The sequence below is a fragment of the Panthera pardus genome, unplaced genomic scaffold, assembly GCF_024362965.1.
Source record: "Panthera pardus isolate Hobbes unplaced genomic scaffold, ASM2436296v1 HiC_scaffold_13, whole genome shotgun sequence".
NCBI lineage: Eukaryota > Metazoa > Chordata > Mammalia > Carnivora > Felidae > Panthera > Panthera pardus.
In genome coordinates, this window is record NW_026526688.1 from 43,568,547 (window position 1) to 43,592,637 (window position 24,091).

Sequence of the window (24,091 nt, forward strand, 5' to 3'; positions counted from 1 at the left end):
TTCACCAAGGCCTGGGATGGGCAGAGGAAATTAGTCTTTAAAGGGCATAGAGTTTTGGTTTTCAGGATACAAAGGTTCTAGAGAGCTATTGAACAACAATGTGAATATACTCAATACTGCCAAACTGTATGTTTAAAAATAGTTAGGATAGTAAATTTAATGGCATATGCTTTTTACCACAATAAAAAAAAGAATAAAGAAAACTAGGATTCAATGCTAGATCTGACTCCAAATTATGTACTTGTAACTGCCAAATCTAGTTTACTATGAAACACAATAAACTCTGTACTTATTCACTTGAAAACAATTAGAGAAATGGGTAATTTCACACTGCTGGACTATTTCAAGAGCACCAGGGAACTTCCTTAGCAAACTCCTCACTGAACTTCACCAAGGCCACAGTCAATCCTCATACCTGCCACTGGTAACCACACAGCAATGGAAATTTTACTTAACTAACTAGCTGATACCTTTTAAGTGTATCCCTAATGCACTTTTAAATATTAATGAAGAATATTTTCTCTGTGAGGAAACTGCCTAAAAAGGAATCCTGTAAAAAGAAAAGAAAGAAAGCCCACAGTTTTTAAGATAGCTGTATCAATAAAAGACTACCAGATTAGTTAAAAAGATTTGAGATTAATATAAACCCAAAAAGGTCTCTGGGCTCCCAACCAAATAAATGGTCATTGGTTTAAGCCACTAAATTTTGGAGTGATTTTCTATGCAGTAATAGATAACTTATGCTTATCTTGAAGTCTACTTTGTCTGATATTAATCTAGTTAAAACAAGTTTTTAGAATTTTCATTTTTATTATATACTTTTGAAGTCTTTTACTTTCATTTTGTACCATATTTTACATATGTCAGTTTTAGATAGAAAATGTGCATTCAGGTGTCTTGCATGATAATATTTGTCTTTCTTTTAATTAATCTTTACCTTTGGTTTTTAATTACAGTACTTAGTCCCTCTACACCTAATATAATTACTTATATATTTGAGTTGAAATTTATCTTAATCTTAGCTTTTACATTTATTTGTCCCACATTTATGAAACAAATGTTTAAGATATAATGGTTTTCTTTCCTTTTATTCACTTCTTTGTGTTGATTATGCTTAAAATTCTGTTTTCCTACTTCTAATTGCTTTGTAATCTTGTAGGAATAGGATTTTGGAGTATGTGTTGGCTTTGTACTAGATCATCCTAGTTATACTAAAAAAACAAAAAACAAACAAGCAAACAAAAAAACCCTCCACTCTTTATTGAGCCAATGCACTTCAATATTTGTAACCTCTGCCAATACTTAGCTCAGCTCTCCTGCCTCATATCCACCTCTTCTGGAATCAACAGACTCCCTTACGGAACAAAATATTTTTATAACTTAAAATGTTAATATTTGAACGCTTTCTGGATTTAAATCTATTATTTTGTTTCGTTTTGCTAACCCTTATTTATGATGGCTCATTTTCTTACGAATTTTGAGCTCATATATGGCTGATCTGTGGGAATCCTGTTTGAAGTTGCATTCCCACAGAGAGAAATACTATTTGACTCCAGCAGGTAGCCTCAGATCTTACCAACCTGGAAAAAAATGTAACCTCACAGTTTAGAATCTCCTAACCACCTAAGTTGTGTAAATTAAAAACCTAAACTCAAAGATCAGAAGCATAATCCTCAATACAAAAATTTGTTCATTTGTTTTTTCCATCATTTCATTTACCTAAAATTGAGAATACCACAGATAAGTTGTTTTCTCCCTTTGCTTGGAAGAAGTAGCATATTTGTTTTGTAGTCTATCCTTTCTATTAGGCTGAAGCAGTTAAGTACTATTGGATGTGAGGGTTGAGGGTTTCACCAAGGATGTAGTTCTTTTGAAAAAGAAAAGAAAAATAGACTGACAAGCTTTTAAAAAAAATGAAAAATGGGGTGCCTGCGTGGCTCAGTTGGTTGAGTGTCTGACTTCCGCTCAAGTCGTAATCTCACAGTTCATAAATTCGAGCCCCACTTTGGACTCTGTGCTGACAGCTCCGAGCCTGGAGCCTGGAGCCTGGAGCCTGCTTTGGATTCTGTGTCTCCCTCTCTCTGCCCCTTCCCCGCTCATGCTCTGTCTCTTTCTGTCTCTCAAAGATGAATAAACGTTTAAAAAAAAAAAGAAAAAGAAAAATGCTTTACAAAAGTAATTAGAGATCCTATTTATAAAATAAATGAACTAACAAATGTGGTTTATGCACAATTTTTAAGAAGTTATTAACTGCAAAAGCAAAAACAAACATTTATCAACATGTGGTTTTAAAATTTTTATTATGTCATTAAAATCAAGTTAAAGACAAAGGTTAAATCATTTAAAAATAACAGTACATAAAAAATGACCTACCAGATTTTTATCCACAACAATATATATTTCAAGATATTGAGGGTATAACTTGAAAAATTCAGTTCTCTGTAAAACACACAACATGAGTGCTGAGAAATTTCCAAAAATTTACCTTCTGTTGATAAAGTGAGAGACTGATTATATAACAAAGCTGTTTTCAAATACAAAATTTAGATACTATTCAGAAAATTCCAGGTCCAAAAAGTGCCTTTGGTTAATAAGAATTTTCAATGAGATCCCATGCTATACAAGAATCCAGGTATCTTTTGATTTTAGCAATAGCTGAAATTGGAAATCTTAAGTTTACAACATAAATCTTTTCTTTCTTGCCTTGTGATAATGTTCATAGTAGTCTTCCACATAGGCAGATTTTCTGCTACCAATTATTAGGAAACTACTTTTGGCAAACAATAAAGTTTAGAAAAACATTACTAAAGGTTATAATCAATGGCAGTTCACTAGAGCCAGGAATGTTATTTATGACGGTATAGCAGTTTACAGGCCTTTGTGGAAGAATTCATCACTTTGCTTTACATGTACCTTATGTAGGCCACAATAGTATTCATTCATGAACGCTCATGAAACAAAGACTTAACTTAGAAATCCAGATCATGTAATATCTAATTTATATCATGTAATATCATGTAAACCTAATTTGTCAGCCTAATTGAGAAAAAGGAACCATTTACATTAATCATCCAAATGTCCACATGTGAAATTAATTTTTTTTGGTGTCTTAACTCCTATGTTCACATTTGTTTCCCAGATTAATTACCTAAGTTTTCACTATACTTTGATCTACTAACAAGCTTAACAAAGAACTTTACCCATTTTAAAAGTCATGGAGGGACTTCATGAAAAAGTAAAATAACTTTAAGATCTGTAAGTCATTAAATTTTGCTCTGAGAGTATTTTTCATTTCACAAAGTTTTAACAAATAAGTTAAAATTAAAAAGTCAACACTTACTTCTGAACTCCTTCTGATGTGATAATATAAGTTATTATAGCTATAAGTCTTATTTTCTCCTAAAAGAGGAATATTAGTGTTATCATTTTTTTCTTCATAAATCATGTGCACGAATCCTGATACGGCCTCCATTGGTTCAATTCCATATGAGATGTTTTTAAGCTGCAATGTTCCCCTGAGTATTAAAATCATCAAAACAAAGTCCGAAATTATTCTAACAAAACTATAATATTCTAATATGGAATTTTGGCCAAATGCATTTTTTTTTACATTTAAAGTCACCTTGGTTTCTCCACTTTACCTCTTTATGCATTGAAGTGTTAAACTCAGAACTAGGCCAGTAATACCACAGGATGCCTATTGCTTTATATGACAAATATTCTAAGAGAAATATCCTGATCATCTAAAGAAAGCATATTAGTGGCATAGATCCATGTGATTGAACAGATTAGGATTCCTTCCTAGGGTATAGATTTTCTAAGCCAAACTGTCAGATCTTCAGGCACTCTCTTGCTTAGTCTTAAGTCCTTTCTTCTTTTTGAGACATCTAATCTTTCCTGACACTTAATGCCATAAGTCATTTTTTTGTGGGGGGCTTAACTGAAGGTATTACCTGCCTAAAAATGGCTAGAAGTAGAGCTAAAATATCTATCAGATCTAGGCATTCTACAGTTGTGAACCATTCTAGGAGATTAATAAATCAGTAAAAACATTAAAAATCTGGAAAAACTAAAGAAGTATGGAGAGACCAACCAACCCTCCCTACACTCAAGACTGCTCAAAGCGTCAAGCAGTCAGAATCAACAAGTAGCCCTCCATCAGGGACAAATGTTTCCAAGGTGACCAATTCTATTTTATCAGTAATTCTGGTTCATTCCTTAGGGAACTGAAATAACAAAGGTGAATATAAAACTAGAAAAGATAAATAGAGAATCAACTCATAGACTAGCAGGATCTAATACCAGCAAATAGAATATCTTTAAAAAGACTACAACCTGAGTCCTGAACAAGTGTTGAGTGACACAAGAGAATTTGGAAAACCTGCAACATATCCTTGATAATTGCAATCCATCTGAAAAGAATATACAAAAACAAACAGATAACTTATTTTTAAAATGGATATCCTAGATGTGTCATTTATTTCTATTACTTTATCAATATTGGAACTTCAAACTGAATGGGCAATTACCCAATAAACTTGTGCCACGTAGAAGTAAGACGTAGTCCAGATTATTAAATGTCAGTGAATGTGTAAATTTCAGGATATTTACATTTTTTACTTTCTTAAAATGTTTACTTATTGAGAGACAGAGAGAGAGAGAGGAAGAGGAAGATAGAGAGCAGGGAAGGGGGGAAGGGAAGGGTGTAGAGAGAGAGGGAGAGAAAGAATCTCAAGTGGGCTCCATGCCATCAGCTCAGAGCTCAACACAGGGCTTGAACCCACAAACCACAAGCTTACAACCTGGACTGAGATCACGACCTGGGCCGAAATCAAGAGTCAGACACTTAGGGTGCCTGGATAGGTCAGTCAGCTAAGCATCCGACGGGCTCAAGTCATGATCTCACAGTTCGTGAGTTCAAGTCCCACATCAGGCTTTCTGCTGTCAGCACGGGCCCCTCTTTGGATCCTCTGTTCCCCTCTCTGTCTCTCTCTCTGTCTCTCTGTCTCTGTCTCTCTCTCTCTCTCTCTCTCAAAAATAAACATTAAAAAAAGTGGAGACATACACTTAACCAACTGGGCCACCCCGGTGCCACTGAAATTAACATTTTTAAAGATAATCTAGAGAAAGAAATCTGTAAGAAAAAGCTGTTTTACCTGAGCTGACAAAGGCTTAGAATATTGGATGTCATCTTTGTCATAAAAGTAAACAACAGAAACCGAAGATAAAAATGATCTAGAATAAAATCACAAAACATGTTCAATCTGTCAAACAGAAAACATGAAACATAAAAAATTATTCTTCATAGTACAAATTTTCCTTTTACTGAACAATTATAGTGCCAGTTACCTTTGCATATCCTCTTGTCCAAATACTTCTCTGTTGTTTACAATAAATCAAGTGCTGAGGGAAGCATTTAACTCTGGTGACATATAACACTAAAATGCATCCTAATGAACAATCCAAACAGCTAGAGATAGCAAACAGTATAAATAACATAGGTCCCAATTTCTGGCATAGAACTTTAAATTTTTTTTAACACTTATTTATTTTTGAGAGACAGAACACAAGTGGAGGAGAGGCAGAGAGGGAGACACAAAATCCAAAGCAAGCTCCAGGCTCTGAGCTGCCAGCACAGAGCCCAATGTTGGGCTCAAACCCATGAACTGCGAGATCATGACCTGAACTGAAATCAGACGCTTAACCGACTGAGCCACTTAGGGGCCCCTCCAGCATAGAACTTTAAAATCTTTGTCTTTATTACTCACGGATTCCAGATTTTAAACCTGAATCTTAAAATTAAAAACTAGGTTTAGGACAGAATTTAAAAAATATTTTCTTAGCATTACTACAAATTCATATTCACTAAGCTTAGCTAAGTACCAAGTTCTCAAAAACCTTTGTCATAATTTTCCTTCATTATCCTCAGTAACAATTCAGAAACTTGACCCCACTCCTGCCAATCATCTCACATAATCTCCACATCATTTCAGTTTCAGATCACCTATATCTACCCTCATTCCTCATCTTTTTTTCCAGAGGATGACTACTTCTTTTGTTCAAGGCACACTCTTAACACTTGTGCTATGAATCCCATTCTATGCCATATATTGAAGACACATACTTTTTCAATCCTATAATTTCAAACTATTCCTCTCTACTATTTTTTTAACTTAATGCTATTAAAAAGTTCATTATCAAAGTATTATCTTCATAAATAATTCTCCCATGACCTGTGTCCTACTTTATTCTTTATACATTTTCAATTCTCCAAATATACTCTCATAAGAGTAGTCTACAAATAATTTCTCCACTGTGTCCATTCTTAGTCACCCTGAAAAGGCTCTGGAAAAGATTCATAGCTGCCAGAATGTCAGATCCAAAAGGTAATTTTAAAATCAACATTGCCCTGCTCTCTAGCATCATTCTGAAAACTGTGATCACTCAATATAATCACTTAATTTACATCACAAATTACTCTTCTGCTTCTCTTCCTACCTCCCTGACACTTCCAGCTTGATCTTCCATGTTGGCTGCTCTTTTTTGTTCTACCTATCTCAGAAATATTGATCTTTACCAAGATTTAGTCTTTAGTCACTAGTCTATTCATAAGCACTCTATAAATTCTCATTTTTTATTTTATAGCCAAACTATTGGTTACTGCTAAACCTATATCCTCATTGCCAATCTCTTCTCATATATTCAAATTCTTATATTCATATTCCTAGTGGAGAAAATCCACCTGGATATCTCGTAGGCATTCCAAATCAAACTCACCCCCCTCCCCCATATATATATCTCACTTATTCCTCACTTAATTAACTATAAACTGCCCATTTTCTCAAGCAACAACTAAATTATCCAAGATACTTCACTTTTTCCCAATCACTCTAACAAATCCATCTTCAAGGTCTATTGAGTTTTTCTTTCCAGTGCTATGAACAATACCATTGTTTAAGCCGCCATCATCATTCACCTAAATTATTATATAACCACAGAATTACACACCTTACCTCTACTTCTGCTTTCTCAAAAACAACCTAAACTCTCAATGGGACTATAATGTACTTGCTTAAAAACATTTTTGGCTTCTAATATCCTTAGCATGGCTTTATAGATCTACAACCTGACTCCTGCCTACCTTTCCAAAATGTTTTACTTCTATCCTCCAGAAATATGTCCTTCAGTAATCCATGTGGACTTTCTGCACACCACTGAATCCACTCTGTCTCATACCTCCATGTTTTGCACATGATTTCCTCTAAACAGAATGTTCTCCTACACTACCTCATTTCTTTACAGAACTCACAAGGTATCTTCCTTCAAGAGATAAGTCATCTCTTACTTCCTTCCAAAAACCTTCATTGATTTCCAAAGAATACTATTTATACATTTATTACAATACTATGTTATAGCAAAATTCTCCCTTTCTCCATTATTTCATCTGAATATATAAGAATTCTTTAATTGCAGATCATGTTTTATTACCTTTAGTATGCCTATGATTTTACCCAATAATCAATATGCAGTAAGTATCACATATATATAGGTATCAAATATACATCTTAATTGAAATTATTCTATTCATACCTATTTTTAAAAATCAAAAAACCAGAGAATTAAAATTTGGAAGGATAAAATTTTTACTTACTGCTTTCTGAGATGGACAAAATACGGTTTTCCTTTTATTGTAATGATATAAGCAATCTGTAACATGAGTATCCAAAAAAAATCAGTGAAAATACTTGTAAATAACATATGCTAAATAATTTCTTTTCTGAGTTATGTTTTAAAAATATTGACAAAATTAATAATAAGATATAACCATTACATATGTTTCCCTTCCCATGTGACTATTTGAAGCCTCGGAATTCTAAATGGATAACTAGGTAGTAGTCGCTGTCTATTATTCACCCTAACTAACATTTCTGATGGAGAATCTTGCCTAATGACTATTACCTTTTGGATTAGACACATACCACCCTTCACCATGCCCAAGGCAAATGCCAAAGACGCTCACCTCACTTGAAAGAATCTGTTGCTTGTTTACTCCCAGACCTCCTAAAAAGTATATTGTTGTGCTCAATGGAATAAATACTCCAGAAGATAGCAGTACAGGAAATGCACTACACCTCCAGCACTATAACATAATAAGTACCACTGCACTTTGCTTTCCACACATAAGCAGTGAAACTCCTCTGGAATAGAATGTGAGAGAGGATAGAGGGGAAGCAGAGACATGTCTAGAAAACCCTCCAGAAGATAACAGAAAATATAAGAGTCATTAAGTCATTTATTTAGCTACTTTTTAAAGATAATTTTAACAAGAGAAATAGCCTCTTAAAAGTTTTCAGTGCCTTAACTTTGTATTCTAGCAGAACAAGATTCTTTGCAACAGATAAATGTTCTGAAAGAGTCATCTTAATGGCACTCTAGAAATAAGTATAAGTGGAATCTGGTGAGGATCTTGAGAATTGTGCCCTCCAAAAATACCTTGTTACTAAACAAATATAATAAAAAATAAATGGAATAAGACAGCATCAATAAATTTTTAAATCCACACAGCTTTCAAAACAAAACAAGTAGAATTTAAATAACAGGAAATGTACAAAACTGACAGGAAGAGAAAAAAAAAAATCCAAAAAGACATTATCTAGAGCTTCTAAAACTTTTCATACACAATATCCAAATGGTTGGGTTGAATTGTGTCTCCTTCCTTCCAACGTTATATGTGAATTCATAATCCCAAGACCTCAAAACATAACCTTATTTGAGATAGGGTCCTTACAGAAGTAATAAAGTTAGGTCATTAAGGTAGGCATTAACCAATCTGACTGATACCTTTATACAAAGGAGAAATTTAGGGGCACCTAGGTGGCTCAGTTGGTTGAGCATCTGACTGATTTTGGCTTAGGTCATGACGCCAGGGTTATAGGATCAAACTCCACATAGGGCTCCTCTGCATGACCATGGAGCCTACTTAAGATTCTCATTCTCTCTCTCTCTCTCTCTCTCTCTCTCTCTGTGCCTCTCCCACTTGTGTGCAGGTGCATGGCATGCTTTCTCTCTCTCTAAAATAAATAAATAAACAAACAAAAACACAAAGGGGAAGTTTAGACACAGACATACACAAAGGGGAATGCCTATGAAAATTCAGAAAAAGATTCCATCTATAAGCCAAGAAGAGAGACCTGGAGCAGATTCTCCCTAAGAGTCTTCAGAAAGAATCAACCCTGCCAACAACTTGATCTTGGACTTCTAGTCTCCTTTGTTGAACTGTGAAACAATACATTGTTGTTGTATAAGGCACATGGTTTGTGTTACCTTGTTATGCAAGCCCTAGCAAACTATTACACCAACTTTCAATAAAAAATTGTATGAAATGCAAAAGAAAAGGATAAAATTACCAAAATCAGCAAAAAAGAAAACAAATAGATAATTATAACAAAGCTACAGGTAGTATGTATAATAACCATGACTAAAATGAGAAAAATATGGAGATTTTCAGAAGAGTAAAATATCTAATAAACAAACTGAAATTCTAGAGCAGAAAAAAATGTAATACCTTCTATTAAAAAGTCAATAAAAGGGGTTTGAGAGAAGATCAGACAGAGCAGAAGACAGGATTGGTGAACAGGAATATAATAGGTCAGTGGAAAATATTCAGATTGACAAAGTGAAATTAATACCAAAACAAAAATAAGAGAAGTGTGACCCATTAAAAATGTCTAACATTCATGTAATTTTGAAAACAGGAGAAAGATATAGAGACTATGAAAGAAATATTAATTAAATATCAATAATTTATGCCTGGGGCACCTGGGTGGCTCAGCTGGCTAAGCATCCAACTCTTTATTTTGGCTCAAGTAGTGATCCCAGAGTTGTGAGATTGAGTCCTGCATCGGACTCAATGCTGGGCATGAAGCTTGCTTAAGATTCTCTCTCCCTCTCCCTTTGCTCCACCCCCACTGGCTCCTGCACTCACGCTGTATAAATAAATAAATAAATAAATAAATAAATAAATAAATAAAATCCATTTAAAAAAAAGAAATAATATCTGAGATTTTCCAAAGCTTATGAAAGATGTCCACTCACACTCTCAAATGCTCTATTAATCCAAAATAGAATGAATACAAAGAAAACAAACCTAGGCATATCATACTCTAACAGCTAAAACAAAAAGACAAAAAAACATATATTTAAACAGCAACAAGAACGAAAGGGTGCATTACTCTCAAAAGGCTTTTAAATAAAGTATGCATACTCCCACAGAAACAATGGATACCAGAAGACAATGGAATGGTATCTTTAAAGTGAAGAAAGACAATGATATCCAACCAAGAGTTTATATCCAGCAAAAATATCCAGCAGATGCATAGCGAAATAAACACATTTCCTCACAAGAGGAAATGACATAATTCACTGACAGCAAACCTACACTAAAAGAAACACTAAAAATAGTGTGTTTCTTTTTTAATGGAAAGTAAGTTGCTCCAAGATAGAATGATGAAAATGTATGACAATGAAAACCACAGGAAAAATAAGTATGTCAGTAAATTTAAGTGAATATCATTTGTTTTAAACAGTGATAGTAAATGCTATTCTCATTAAAAAAAAACATAGTTGTAAGATATATGACAATGGCATAAATGACAAAAAGAACATAAATGGAGTAAAGTTTCAAGGTCCTTGAGCTTTTCAGGGAGTGGCAAAAATACAAATTTAATGTAGCAGGTAAAAAATTAAAGACGCATGTTATAATCACAAGGTTAACCATTAAAAGAATAAAAAAGAATACATCACTAATAGCCTAAAAAGATAAATTAGAATAATAATCACATCATGGATTATAAAAACAGAGGAAAGGGAAAATTAAGAAAGACCAAATGAATTTTAAAAATAATAATTACACACTTTTATATAAAAGAGAAGCATTTTAAATACAAAACACTGAAAATAAAAGGATTAAAAGTTATACCATGCAAACAATACCCAAAAGAAAGATAACTATACTAATAGCAAGCAATATATAATGTAATTCCAAATGAATTACAAGAAATAAAGGGGGACACTTTATAATGATAAAAACATCAATTAAAAAAAAATGTTACAGTCTTAAACATTTTATGTACTTAATATCATATCTCCAAAATATATAAAATAGAAATTGATGGAACTAAAATAAATTATATACAATTCAAAAGCATATGTGGAGATTTTATAATTCTATCAGTTATAGAAAGGACCCAAGAGAACTACCAGTAAAGCCATAAAGATTTGGACAGCACAATCAACTAAATTTATCTGACGTATATAAAATACTACATCCAATCACTGAAAAAGAAATATTCAAATGCACATATAACATCTTTCAAAATAGGTCATATGAAGAATAATAAAACAAATCTCATCAAATTTTGATAATCTAGCTTGTATTCATTGACAACCAACAATTAGAAAATTAACATAAAGAAACACCATTTGTCACAGTATTAAAATATGTCGAAAAACACTGAGAATAAATTTAAGAAAAGGTTTTCAAGACATCAAAAATAAAAACTTCTAAGCCTTACCGAAAGAAAAACTAAAATATATGGAAAGATACACCATGTACATGAATTGGAAGACTCAATATTGTTTAATTTCCCCTAATTTGATCTATAGATTCAATGAAAACTCAATAAAATCATAGAAGGTCATTTGTGGATATAAACAAATTGAGCTTAGAATCGTCAAGACAAGAATATGAAAAAAATAAAAAGTTAGGAGTGCCCACACCAATTTATATTAACTTATAAAGCTACAGTAATTAGGGTAGTGAAATATGGGCCAGAGTTTTGAAAAACAGTCCAATGGCACAGAATAGAGAATCCAGAGAGAGCCATAAATATATACTTATCTGACCTTCAGTAAAAACTGAAGGTGGCCACTATAATATGGTGAGGAAAAATGGTCTTCCGTACATGCTGCTTGGTGAATTCAGTATCCATATGGAAAAAAACAATGAACTTTGACTTCTCTATCTCATGATAGAAAAAAAAAAAAATCCAGATAGATCACAGACTAAATGGTAAAAGGAATATAAAGCTTTCACACAAAAGCACAGGAATATATTGTATAACCCTACAGTAGACAAAAATTTCTTAAATTAAACGCAAATAGCAATAAGAAGGAAATAAAGGATGAATAAATTGAGATTAATTGGTTAAGTTTTGAGACAATGGAGAAGACAAGCCACAGACTGGGAGAGAATATTTGTAAAAGACACATCTGATAAGGGACTGTTATCCAAAATATAGAAAGAACGCTTACAATTCAACAAAAAGAAAATGAACAATCTCATTAAAAAATGGGCAAAAGAGGGGCCCCTGAGTGGCTCAGTTGGTTAAGCATCCAACTTCAGCTCAGGTTATGATCTTGTGGTTCGTGAGTTCGAGCCCCACATCAAGCTCTGTGCTGACAGCTTGGAGCCTGGAGCCTACTTTGGATTCTGTGTCTCCCTCTCTCTCTGCCTCTCTCTCTGTCTCTCAAAGATAAATAAACATTAAAAAAATTTTTTTAAATGGGCAAAAGAACTGAACCCAGGCATACCATAACTGAACCTTACCAAAGAAGATATACAAATGGCAGAAAAGCAAATGAAAAGATATTCACATCATAAGTTATTAGTGAATCGTAAATTAAAATGAGATTTACTACTACACACCTATTACAATAGCCAAAATCCAGAATCCTGACAACACCAAATATTGGCAAGGATGTGGAGCAACAAGAACTCCCTTTCATTGCAGGCAGGCAGGAATACAAAATGGTACAACCACTTTGGAAGAAGTTTGGCAGTTTCCCACAAAATTAAATGTACTCTTAGCATATGATCCAGCAAACACATTCTTTGGTGTTTATCCAAAGGAGCTGAAAACTTATGTGCACACAAAAACCTACACATGGATGTTTGTAGCAGCTTTATTCATAATTGCCAAAACTTGTAAGCAAACAAGATGTTATCAGTAAGTGAATGGATAAACTGTGGTACATCCTGACAATTCAATATTATTCAGCATTAAAAAGAAATGAGCTATCAAGCCATGAAAAGACATGGAGGGAACTTAAGTGAATGTTACTAAGTGGAAGAAGACAATATGGAAAGGCTATTTATTATATGATTCCAACTATAGAACATTCTGGAAAAGGGAAAACTAAGGAGATAGTGAAAAGATCAGTGATTGTCAGGGGTTAAGGGGATGGGAAGGATGCCAAGGCTGCTTTCAGCTCAAAGACACTGCCAATGGTTCCTTTGCCACAAGGTCCCCATAGGCAGTTCATATCATGGCAATTTGTGTGTTCTCTGAGGTCAGGTGGAGAAATACTCCAGAAAGCTGTAATAGAGTCTTGTGAAACAGAAACTAATCAATGCAATGATTACTCCATCAAATATACAGGTCTCACTGATCTGCAAGAGAACAGAATTGTACAGTGTGTACATCAAGGAGTGAGACTCTTGAGGGCCATCTAAGAATTCTAATACAATCGAATACAAATGTATATATAGATGTAAAGAAATATATCAAGTACACAGGCATGGTTATCATCAGATGGAAGAGGGAATGGGAATGGGGGCTATAGGAATAAAGGAGAGTGTATAACAATAAGGGGCTTGATGGGACCATTAATCACAGCACGCTATGAAATCGGAGTATATATCTGCACTTGAGGTCCAAAAAATTCCTCTATATAGTATTTCCAGAAACACTACATTTGAATCAAATTAATCACAGAAATTGACCTAAATATCCCTCTTAAGAACATATTACATCATTGCTGGAATGAACTGGATGACATTCTGTAGCATGTTAATAATTCTTCCTAACTAAGCAAAAATTAATGAATTTCCCACTTTCACTGTTTTATATGGGGGGCACTGGAGGGGAGGCTGTGAGGATCTCAAAGATATTCTGGGCCATATTTTATATGTGGACATGTCTTCTTTAGTTTGCTCTATTAGCAAAACTTTCAGTTGCAGGAAGAATGACAAAGATTTTTTATGTTGTTCACTTTGTTCTTGTGGAAGGAATTACACATACCACCATCATTCACAAGATTCATTTAACATAGAACTAGGGGTCTGGTGGTTATGGTGGGGAAAAAAAGTATGCAAACATTATTATGTAAATAAACCAAGCAATATGAAAACACTATACCACCCCTATAAGATACTAGGACACAGACATTGAAGAATATTAATAAAAATAAGTTCCAAGGGGTTGTAAAGAGCAGCTTCCATTGGCATAAATTTGGTGTACTAGAAAATATCCTGAGACTCCACCTTACTGTTCCAAATTCCTCTCAAATAGCCTTGACTCAGTCAATTCATGCTTCAGGAGGAATCATTACTACAGCAACATTTGTTATTGATATATGTTTCTAGGGCAAAATGTTTGTATCATGATACTTTTTTGCCCAGAAACCAAAGAAGAAAAAAGGAAAAGCATTTAGTAGGACTCCTTTCTTTGACCACTAAACTAAGTAGGCCTTTTTGTGTGTGTGTAATTTATGGTAATGAGTGTTCTCTTTGATCAAATCATGTGAAGATTTGGAACAGGCCTAGGCTGCCTTTAATTCCTCTACCTAACTCAAAGAAGTCATTTGAGACACTAAGAAATACGTAAAAAAAAAAAAATTCATTCCTAAACAGACCCTGGGATGTGTTTAGGGTTGCCAGGCATCCTGTATGTATAGACATGTCCTGAGTTTAATGATTTTTACCCTGTGCCCTGTATTGAGTTTGTCAGAACACCCGAAATATTCTGTATTCAGCTTTTTTCAGTACATTACAAAACTGTGCTAGTCAAAGCTCTTTTCCACCAGAGTAACTGGTGCTTAAATAATTTAAATGGCAACTTGAGCTAAAAATCATACCTTCAGAAATAAAGACCGATATTATCCCTCAACTCTCCCTATAGGTTTGTCTGAGGGAAATCCAAAATGAGAGACGGAGAATTAAAAGTACTTATTTTGGGGGGCACCTGGGTGGCTCAGTCAGTTGGGCGTCTGACTTTGACTCGGGTCATGATCTCTTGGTTCATGAGTTCGAGCCCCGCATCAGGCTCTGTGCTGACAGCTCGGAGCCTGGAGCCTGTTTCAGATACTCTGACTCCCTCTCTCTCTGCCTCTTCCCTGCTCATGCTGTCTCTCTTTCTCTCTCAAAAGTAAATAAAGATTTTTTTAAAACAATTTTAAGTACTTATTTTTCATACTCATGAAAGGGAAAGGCTCTTCTTTGGCCAAAGTCCCAAGTCATGAACAAGTAACTACAATTAGAGAGAACTTCTGGTCAGAGCACACAATCAGAAGCACACAATCAGCCAGTCACCAACAGCCACACTCAAATAACTAGCTTCTGAAGGTTAACAAAGCAGTAACAGCCCCAGCTTCTAGATAAGTTTAAGTGCCTCACTCCACTGAGGAGGATTCTGAAAGTGAGATGGTCAACAAGCAGCCTTACTCCGACAACCACTAACACAGTTGAAAACATGTCAATACCTAAGCACTCTCCCTTCTGAAATCTCACTAATCTCTGAACACCAGGCTTCCCAAAACCTTATGTAAGATTAGCTCTGGGTTTCTGCAGGAAGACTGTGTTTACTACAACAGGCTAACTGGAAGTTCATTATTTTTTTGAATCACATATCTAGTTGAACTTACTGTTTATTTTCCAACTTTGCAACCCTTTCAATGGTTCAACTTGTTCATGATTAGTTGAGTCTGGACTTGTACAGATGCACTGACCCAGCTGCAAGATGATCAAATTCAGTATTTTCGATTCCTTTTGAAATATTTTGGATTATTGTCTATTTCTTGTGTACATTTAAATTCCAAATGCCAAAATTCTAAACAGTTTTATCAACCGAGGAAAAAGTCCTTTTGAAGCTCTTTGTACAGTATGCAATTGTTCTTTTACATAAAAATGGTGGGAAGTCAAATATAAGGCAACATATATTAACAACTAAACAAAAGAGATGAGTCATTTCTTCATACAGTACCAAAAAAGGTGATACAACATTTTTTTTGGATTGAAAAAAATTTAGAAGATCTAAGAATTGCAATAGACACTGCAATGTTTTTTCACATAGCATATCACCAGTCTTTCTACTTAAATGACTATTTGAATGTACAACTGACAGAAGTATTTTCTGATTCTAAAATTGCAAGCAAAATTTCAGGTGTCCAATTGAAATCCACTGCAATAATTAAAGAATGCAATGGCTCTCTTTGCAACTACAGAAATTATCATAGATCTTAGGTCTACACATGTCAATTTTTAGGGAACACCATAAGAGTAGGGGACTTTCACACCCCACTTATAGCAATGAACAGATCACCTAAGCAGAAAAATCAGTCAATAAACAATGGCTTAGAATGACACACTGGACCACATGGACTAAACAGATACATTCAGAGCATTTCATCCTAAAGCAGCAGAATACACATCTTCTCCAGTACACATGGAATGTTCTCCAGAATAGATCACATACTGGGACTCAAATTAGCCCTTAACAAGTACAAAAAGATCGAGATCATACCATGCATATTTTCAGACCACAACACTATGAAACTTGAAATCAACCACAAGAAAAAATCTAGAAAGATAACAAATACTTGGAGACTAAAGACCATCCTATCAAAGAATGAATGGGCTAACCAAGATGGTAAAGAGGAAATTAAACAGTATATGGAAGCCAATGAAAATAATAACACCATAGCCCAAAGTCTCTGGGATGCAACAAAGACGGTCATAAGAGGGCAGTATATAGCAATCCAGGCCTTCCTAAAGAAGAAAGAAAGGTCTCAGATACACAACCTAACCTTACACCTCAAAGAGCTGGGAAAGGAGCAACAAATGAAACCCAAAACCAGCAGAAGACAGGAAATAATAAAGATCAGAGCAGAAATCAAAGCTATTGAAACCAAAAAAAAACAAAAAAAAAAACAAAAAAAAAAAACAGTTGAACAGATCAATGACACCAGAAGCTGGTTCTTTGAAAGAATTAACAAAATTGATAAACCCCTAGCCAGTTTGATCAAAAAGAAAAAGGAAAGGACCCAAATAAATAAAATCAAGAATGAAAGAGATCACAACAAACACAGCAGAAATACAAACAATAATAAGAGAATATTATGAGCAATTATATGCAAATAAATGGGCAATCAGGAAGAAATGGACAAATTTCTAGAAACATATATACTACCAAAGCTGAAACAGGAAGAAATAGAAAATCTGAACAGACCCATTACCAGTAAAGAAATAGAATTAGTAATCAAAAATCTCCTAAGAAACAAGAGTCCAGGGCAGGTTGGCTTTCCAGGGGAATTCTGGAAAAATTTAAAGAACATTTAAAGAACATTTAAACACCAAACATTTAAAGAAGAGTTAACACCTATTCTCTTGAGGCTATTCCAAAAAAAAAAAAAAAAAAAGGAATACTTCCAAACACTTTCTATGAAGCCAGCATTACCTTGATTTCAAAACCACACAAAGACCCCACTAAAAAGGAGAACTACAGACCAATTTCCCTGGAGAAAATGGATGCAAAAATCCTTAACAAGATGCTAGCCAACCAGATCCAACAATACATTAAAAATATTATTCACCACGACCAAGTGTGATTTATACGTGAGATGCAGGGCTGATTCAATATCCATATAACAATCAGTGTGATACATCACATCAATAAAAGAAAGGCCAAAAATCACATGATCCTCTCAATAGATGCAGAGAAAGCATTGGACAAAATACAGCATCCTTTCTTGATAAAAACCCTCAAAAAAGTAGGTATGGAAGGATAGTATCTCAAGATCATAAAAGCCATATATGAAAGACTCACTGCTAGTATCATTCTCAATGGGGAAAAACAGAGCTTTCCCCCTAAGGTCAGGAACAAGACAGGGATGTCCGTTCTCGCCACTGTTATTCAACATAGTGGAAGTCTTAGCCTCAGCAATCAGACAACACAAAGAAATAAAAGGCACCCAAATCTGCCAGGAGGAAGTCAAATTTTCACTCTCGTGGATGACATAATACTCTATGAAGAAAAACCCAAAAGAGTCCTCCAAAAAACTGCTACAACTGATACATGAATTCCACAAAGTCACAGGATATAAAATCAATGCACAGAAATTGTTTGCATTCCTATACACCAATAATGAAGCAACAGAAAGAGAAATCAAGGAATTGATCCCATTTACAATTGCACCAAAAAACATGAAATACCTAGGAATGAATCTAAACAAAGAGGTGAAAAATCTATACACTATAGAAAGCTTATGAAAGAAATTGAAGAAGACACCAAAAAAATGGAAAAATATTCCATGCTCCTGAATAGGAAGAACAAATATTAAGATGTCAATACTACCCAAAGCAATCTACATATTCAATGAAATACCTATCAAAATAACACCAGCATTCTTCACAGAGCTAGAACAAACAGCCCTAACATTTGTATGGAACCACAAAAGACCCCAAACACCCAAGCAATCTTGAAAAAGAAAACCAAAGCTGGGGGCATCACAATCCCAGACTTCAAGTTGTATTACAAACTGTAATCATCAAGACAGTAAGGTACGGGCGTAAAAACAGACACGCAGATCAATGGAACAGAATACAGAACCCAGAAATGGACCCACAAACGTATGGCCAACTAATCTTTGACAAAGCAAGAAAGAATATCAAATGGAATAAAGACAGTCTCGTCAGCAAGTGGTGCTGGGAAAAATGGACAGCGACATGCAGAAAAAAGAACCTGGACCACTTTCTTACACCATACACAAAAAATAAACTCAAAATGATGAAAGACCTAAACGTAAGACAGGAAGTATCAAGATCCTAGAGGCAAAACCCTCTTTGACCTTGGCCGCAGCAGCTTCTTACTCAACATGTCTCCAGAGGCAGGGGAAACAAAAGCAAAAAAACTATTGGGACCTCATCAAAATAAAACGCTTCTGCACAGTGAAGGAAACAATCAGCAAAACTAAAAGGCAACCAATGGAATGGGGGAAGATATTTGCAAATGACATATCAGATAAAGGGTTAGTATCCAAAATCTATAAAGAACTTATCTAACTCAACACCCAAAAAACAAATGATCCAGTGAAGAAATGGGCAAAAGACATGAATAGACACTTCTCCAAAGAAGACATCCAGATGGCCAACTGATACATGAAAAAATGCTCAGCATCATTCACCATCAGGGAAATACAAATTCAAACCAGAACCTCACACCTGTCAGAATGGCTAAAATTAACAACTCAGGAAACAACAGATGTTGGTGAGAATGCAGAGAAAGAGGATCTCTTTTTCACTGCTTGTGGGAATGAAAACTGGTGCAGCCACTCTAAAAAACAGCATGGAGTTTCCTCAAAATATTAAAAATAGAACTATCCTACAACCCAGCAATTGCACTGCTAGGTAGTTATCCAAGGGATACAGGTATGCTGCTTTGAAGGGGCACATGCACCCCAATGTTTATAACAGCACTATCAATAATAGCCAAAGTATGGAAAGAGCCCAAATGTTCAACAGATGAATGGATACAGAAGAAGTGATATACACACACACACACACACACACACACACACACACACACACACACAATGGAATATTACTCAGCAATCAAAAAGAATGAAATCTTGCCATTTGCAACTACGTGGATGGAACTAGAGGGTACTATGCTAAGTGAAATTAGTCAGAGAAAAACAAATATCATATGACTTCACTCATATGAGGACTTTAAGATACAAAACAGATGAACATGAGGAAAAGGAAGCAAAAATAATATAAAACAGGGAGGGAGACAAAACATAAGAGACTCTTAAATATAGAGGACAAAGAGAGGGTTGCTGGAGAGGTTGTGGGAGGGGGGTTGGGCTAAATGTGTAAGAGGCATTAAGGAATCTACTCCTGAAATCATTGTTGCACTATATGCTAACTAACTTGGATGTAAATTTAAAAAATAAATAAATTATACGAACAAAAGGTATCCCTCTGTTGACAAGTATGTTCTTAAAGGGGAAAACATGCCTTATGAACAAGAAAAGAAATTCCAACTTGAAGTGGATAATTAGTATGGTACTTGCTCTATCTTTTGAAAGAGTTTTAATACCTTGAAGAATTCTGTTCTTTTATCTGGATACTACTAAATAGTTTTCCAGTATGGGAAGAAATGGAAGCATCATGTGCAATGTTGGAGAAGATAATAAAATTTAATGACAATATTCTGGTTTTGTCAATAGACATTTTAAAGAATGCAAAAGCAAGCTAACAAGAGCAATGATTAGAGTTGTTAACTTCACAATGCTAATCTCCAGTGTGTGTGTGTGTGTGTGTGTGTGTGCGCGCGCGCATGTGTTTACCAACAAATGTTCACTGGGAAAAAGAATGAAATAAATTGGATGTGACCAACTGCAGAAACTATGTTACAATTAAATGGAATAACTGCAAATAATTTTAGAAGCAAATTCTTCAGAACAAGGAACTACTGTAAGGGTTAAATTGTAGTGTAGAGCTAATGCTTAGCTTGAAAAATAACAGCTTTGTGTTGACACTGAAGGTTAAGAGATAACAGCCTTGCTTTGCTCTGGTAAACTACGCCTCATACCCTTGTAAATTAGGCTTCACCAATTAAGGAAACAAAAGTTCAAAGAAAAGAGTATCAGAGGCAGGGTCAAGGAGATCCACTGGTTGCAACTTAGAGGCAGAAAGTCTAAAGTAAACACATTAGGTAACTGTTTCTAACTCATCTGGAACCTGTTTCTTTGTTCTGTTCCCAGGTGATGATAAAACGATGTGATCGGTTATAAAAACTCTGTCCCCCGGCTGTTCGAGGCCGCACTCTTATCAAGAGTGTTGGTCCCGATCGGTCGGCCTTGCCTCTCATTGTAATAAACTTTGTTGTGACTGTCACTGATGCCCGTAGCATTCTGTTTCAGGAGTCGTGTGGATGCAACACTACTGCTAAGGCAAGTCAAATCATCAGGGAAATACAATTTAAGAAAAAGGTATATAATTTAGATACTGAGAAAGATGAAATAAAATGGAGTCATTTATGTCAAGGGGTTTTAAAATGGATCCAGGAGGCCATTAAGAAAATGAAACTCAGGCGTGTCTTCACATGGTGTGAACTTTTGACTAGGCCAAACCTGTGAATCGGGCCAAACTGCAAATATTCCAACAACTCAGCCCAAACACTCATTACAGGAAGAGAGTTTTCTTAGTGATAGTCTTAGCAACTAATTATATTCAGACAAGATTAGTTTTCCGCCAACATTGCTCAAAATTCTTTGTAAACAACTATACAAGCACCCCCTTTTGTCTTACTTTTGTTGCCTGGGGGAACACAATTTGGGTTGCTATGGAATCTGTGCTTCCTGAATTGCAATTCTGAGACCCCAAATAAATATTTTAATTTCAGTTCCACCTCTTTTATAAGTCAAAAATACTTAAAATTTGTTTCAGATGAACAAAAAATAGCTTTTAGTATTTATAATTATATAGTATGCCCCATGAAATATTTTTTTATCTTTATATACATATGCATAGGCAATTAGAAACATTCAAAATTAATTGAGTACCCCCATGTTCTTATTTCTTAAATCTGGGAGCTCTCTATGTGTCTTCTAGGCATTCTTACTTTTACAGGTCCTACCTCATATTATACTGAATATATTAAAATACAGTCACACCCCACATTAGGAATAGTTTACTGTTGCAAAAATATTAAAAGGAAGCTTTTAAAACTGTTATCGTCAAAAGAAACACACTGAAATTCCATTTTATTAAATAATTTTTTTTAAATGTTAGATATTGGACAAGTCAACTATTGTCTTTGATATTGATATTGACAATATCAAAGATTGCTCAGTGATAAGTAATAGAGAGGGTTGGTATTATTCATTTCAGGAAAAAGTAAATTAAATAAAAAGTCCAATGGAACCCCTTCTTTCCAATCAGAAAAAAAAAAAGCTGGAGTAGCACTCATATACCTTGCATAGCTAAGAATTCGCTTGGTGGGTAGGGGCTGGAGACTGAGTGGTAAAAAACAAACAAACAAACAAACAAACAAACCTAGTTACTAAAGAAAGAAAATGTAAAGAGTGCATGGGAGGAGAGGCTACCTTCAGAGAACTGGGAGTAATGGGGGAGGGAGAAACCTGATACAGTGTATCCTCATGTGAAACAGAGGGAAGGTTTTCAAAAAACCACTAAAAGATAAAAATAAATTTGGAGACCACAATTATGACTAGTATTAGATTATCCTATAGTATAGAAGGAACCATGTGAGAAACAGATTTTCCTGAGGAATTAGAGAAGGAGTATGTACCAATATCCAAGCTCAGACTGTTAAACCTATGTGCTAATTGCTATATAAGCCATCTATAAGCTAATTACCAGATCACCTTTCAGTCTCACTGACTCTGAAACCTGAGGAAAATAAACTGGAGGAAATCACCTGGGCTAAGACTAGCACTGGGGGACCAGAAAACTCAATAACAAACAAACAAAAAACCACTTCAATGCAATATTTAAGACATTAAAATTAGTGCAAAAAAAAAAAAATCATGATGAACAAGTTATCAAAGTTTTAAATCAAGACAGAATCTGACCCTGACTCACCTCACTCACCTTACCTTAATCCCGGTCCTGGAGGAATCTGTTTTTTGCCATTCCCTTACATTTTCTGCCTGAGTCAGGCACTTTGCCAGCTTCTCCCTGGCCCTGGCCATGGTAGATCTCACCCTTAAAATCCTTCATCTTCCACAGAAACACACACACACATATAAAGTCACACACATTCATACACTTCAAAATGTTCCTTGTTGTGAACCCTGCTCCAGCCATCAGCCCTGCCTCCAAGAATTGAGTTCCTGCCTCCATTCAGCAACTCTGGTCTTAATATTAAAGGCAACTTAGCCCAATTTATGATATAAAAATATTTCTCAATTACATTATTTTCTGGATCTGTTTTTGTATCAGATGATGAAATCTTTTCAGGAATTGTGGTTTCCAGAAATGTTTTATCGGGATCTAAAACAAAAATAAGCAAAGTTATTTTGATATACCTGTAATCCTACATTGTCCATATCCAATTCCACATTTGTTTCTCTATTTTTTGCAGGGGAAAGATAATACTGAATTCAAGAGTGACCTGCAATTTTCAGTGAAGCAGGTGAAGGACAGCAGTCACCAAATCAGAACATCATTGACAAATAGCTTCTTTATGGCGATGCGACTGTTTCTAGAATAGCAAAATTTTGTACGTGGAAGACCCCTTATTCCATTTGTGTCCGTTTTACATAAAGAATACCCAGAGACGTGAAAAGATTTTCTGCCTGGAGTCTGCCTCTGCTTTCTTGGCCACAGGCTCCCGAGCGAGGGGCAAGAAGAAAGTGGGTAGGGAGAGTGCGGGGCTGGGATAAGGTCTGGGTCTGGGGCCTGGACCAAAAATGACAGCCCCCTAAGCGAACACAATCCCTCCGGGGGTTAGATGGCGAGGGGGAACAAGTATCTAGACTTACGGGGGTCTGCGTGCAGCTCTCCAAGTTGGGTGAGAAGGACCAGAAGAAGGAACATGGCTCCGCTGTCTTGGAGCACGGCTGGCGGTGTAACAGCAGTTGAAGCGTTGAGGAAGGTGGAGGCCCAGCTCGCGCAGGGCGCCTCCGGGGAAGCGCAGGCGGCGCCTCAGGGAGGAGCTCAAGGGAGAGGTCGACTGGGGGCTCTCGCTCTCCCCGTGCCCCTGGCGGTGGCATAGCTAGCTCGGTAATGGTAACGTGCAGCGAGCGGGCAGACCGGGGAGGGCTCAAGGCCAGACTGTCAAGACCCACACACATTGGGTTTATTAAGGAAGGAAAGGCTGTGAAATGTTCAATTCCCAGATTAGGGTGGTGCCTGGTAAGGCTTTTGTTTATATCTTGTACTTAGTCCAACGACTTCTGAAGTAATTTCTAGTTACAGTGAGGAGAAAGAGCAAAGATAAAAATGCTCAAGTTACTGATAACAAACAGTCCTCTATTATTATATTTACATATCATCCAAACAGGC

The 24,091-nt window shown here is 35.4% G+C and overlaps 1 protein-coding gene across 3 annotated transcripts in view; it reads right to left on the reverse strand.

The window, feature by feature from the left end:
• Positions 1-23,793, reverse strand: part of LOC109262292 (disintegrin and metalloproteinase domain-containing protein 5-like) — a 134,262-nt gene extending 110,469 nt beyond the window's left edge. The window contains exons 1-7 of one of the 3 annotated variants that reach the window (XM_019440722.2): positions 23,569-23,793; positions 22,998-23,077; positions 7,652-7,707; positions 5,157-5,235; positions 4,336-4,412; positions 3,341-3,515; positions 2,374-2,439 (exon numbers count right to left, since the gene is read on the reverse strand). In XM_019440722.2, coding sequence (XP_019296267.2) covers positions 2,374-2,439; positions 3,341-3,515; positions 4,336-4,412; positions 5,157-5,235; positions 7,652-7,707; positions 22,998-23,077; positions 23,569-23,623 — 588 coding nt within the window. In that variant the 5' untranslated portion in view covers positions 23,624-23,793. Of the gene's footprint in view, positions 1-2,373; positions 2,440-3,340; positions 3,516-4,335; positions 4,413-5,156; positions 5,236-7,651; positions 7,708-22,997; positions 23,078-23,568 lie in introns of those variants that run through there. The other 2 variants (XM_019440723.2, XM_019440724.2) reach the window with 2 other exon arrangements.
• Between the last annotated feature and the right edge of the window lie 298 nt (positions 23,794-24,091).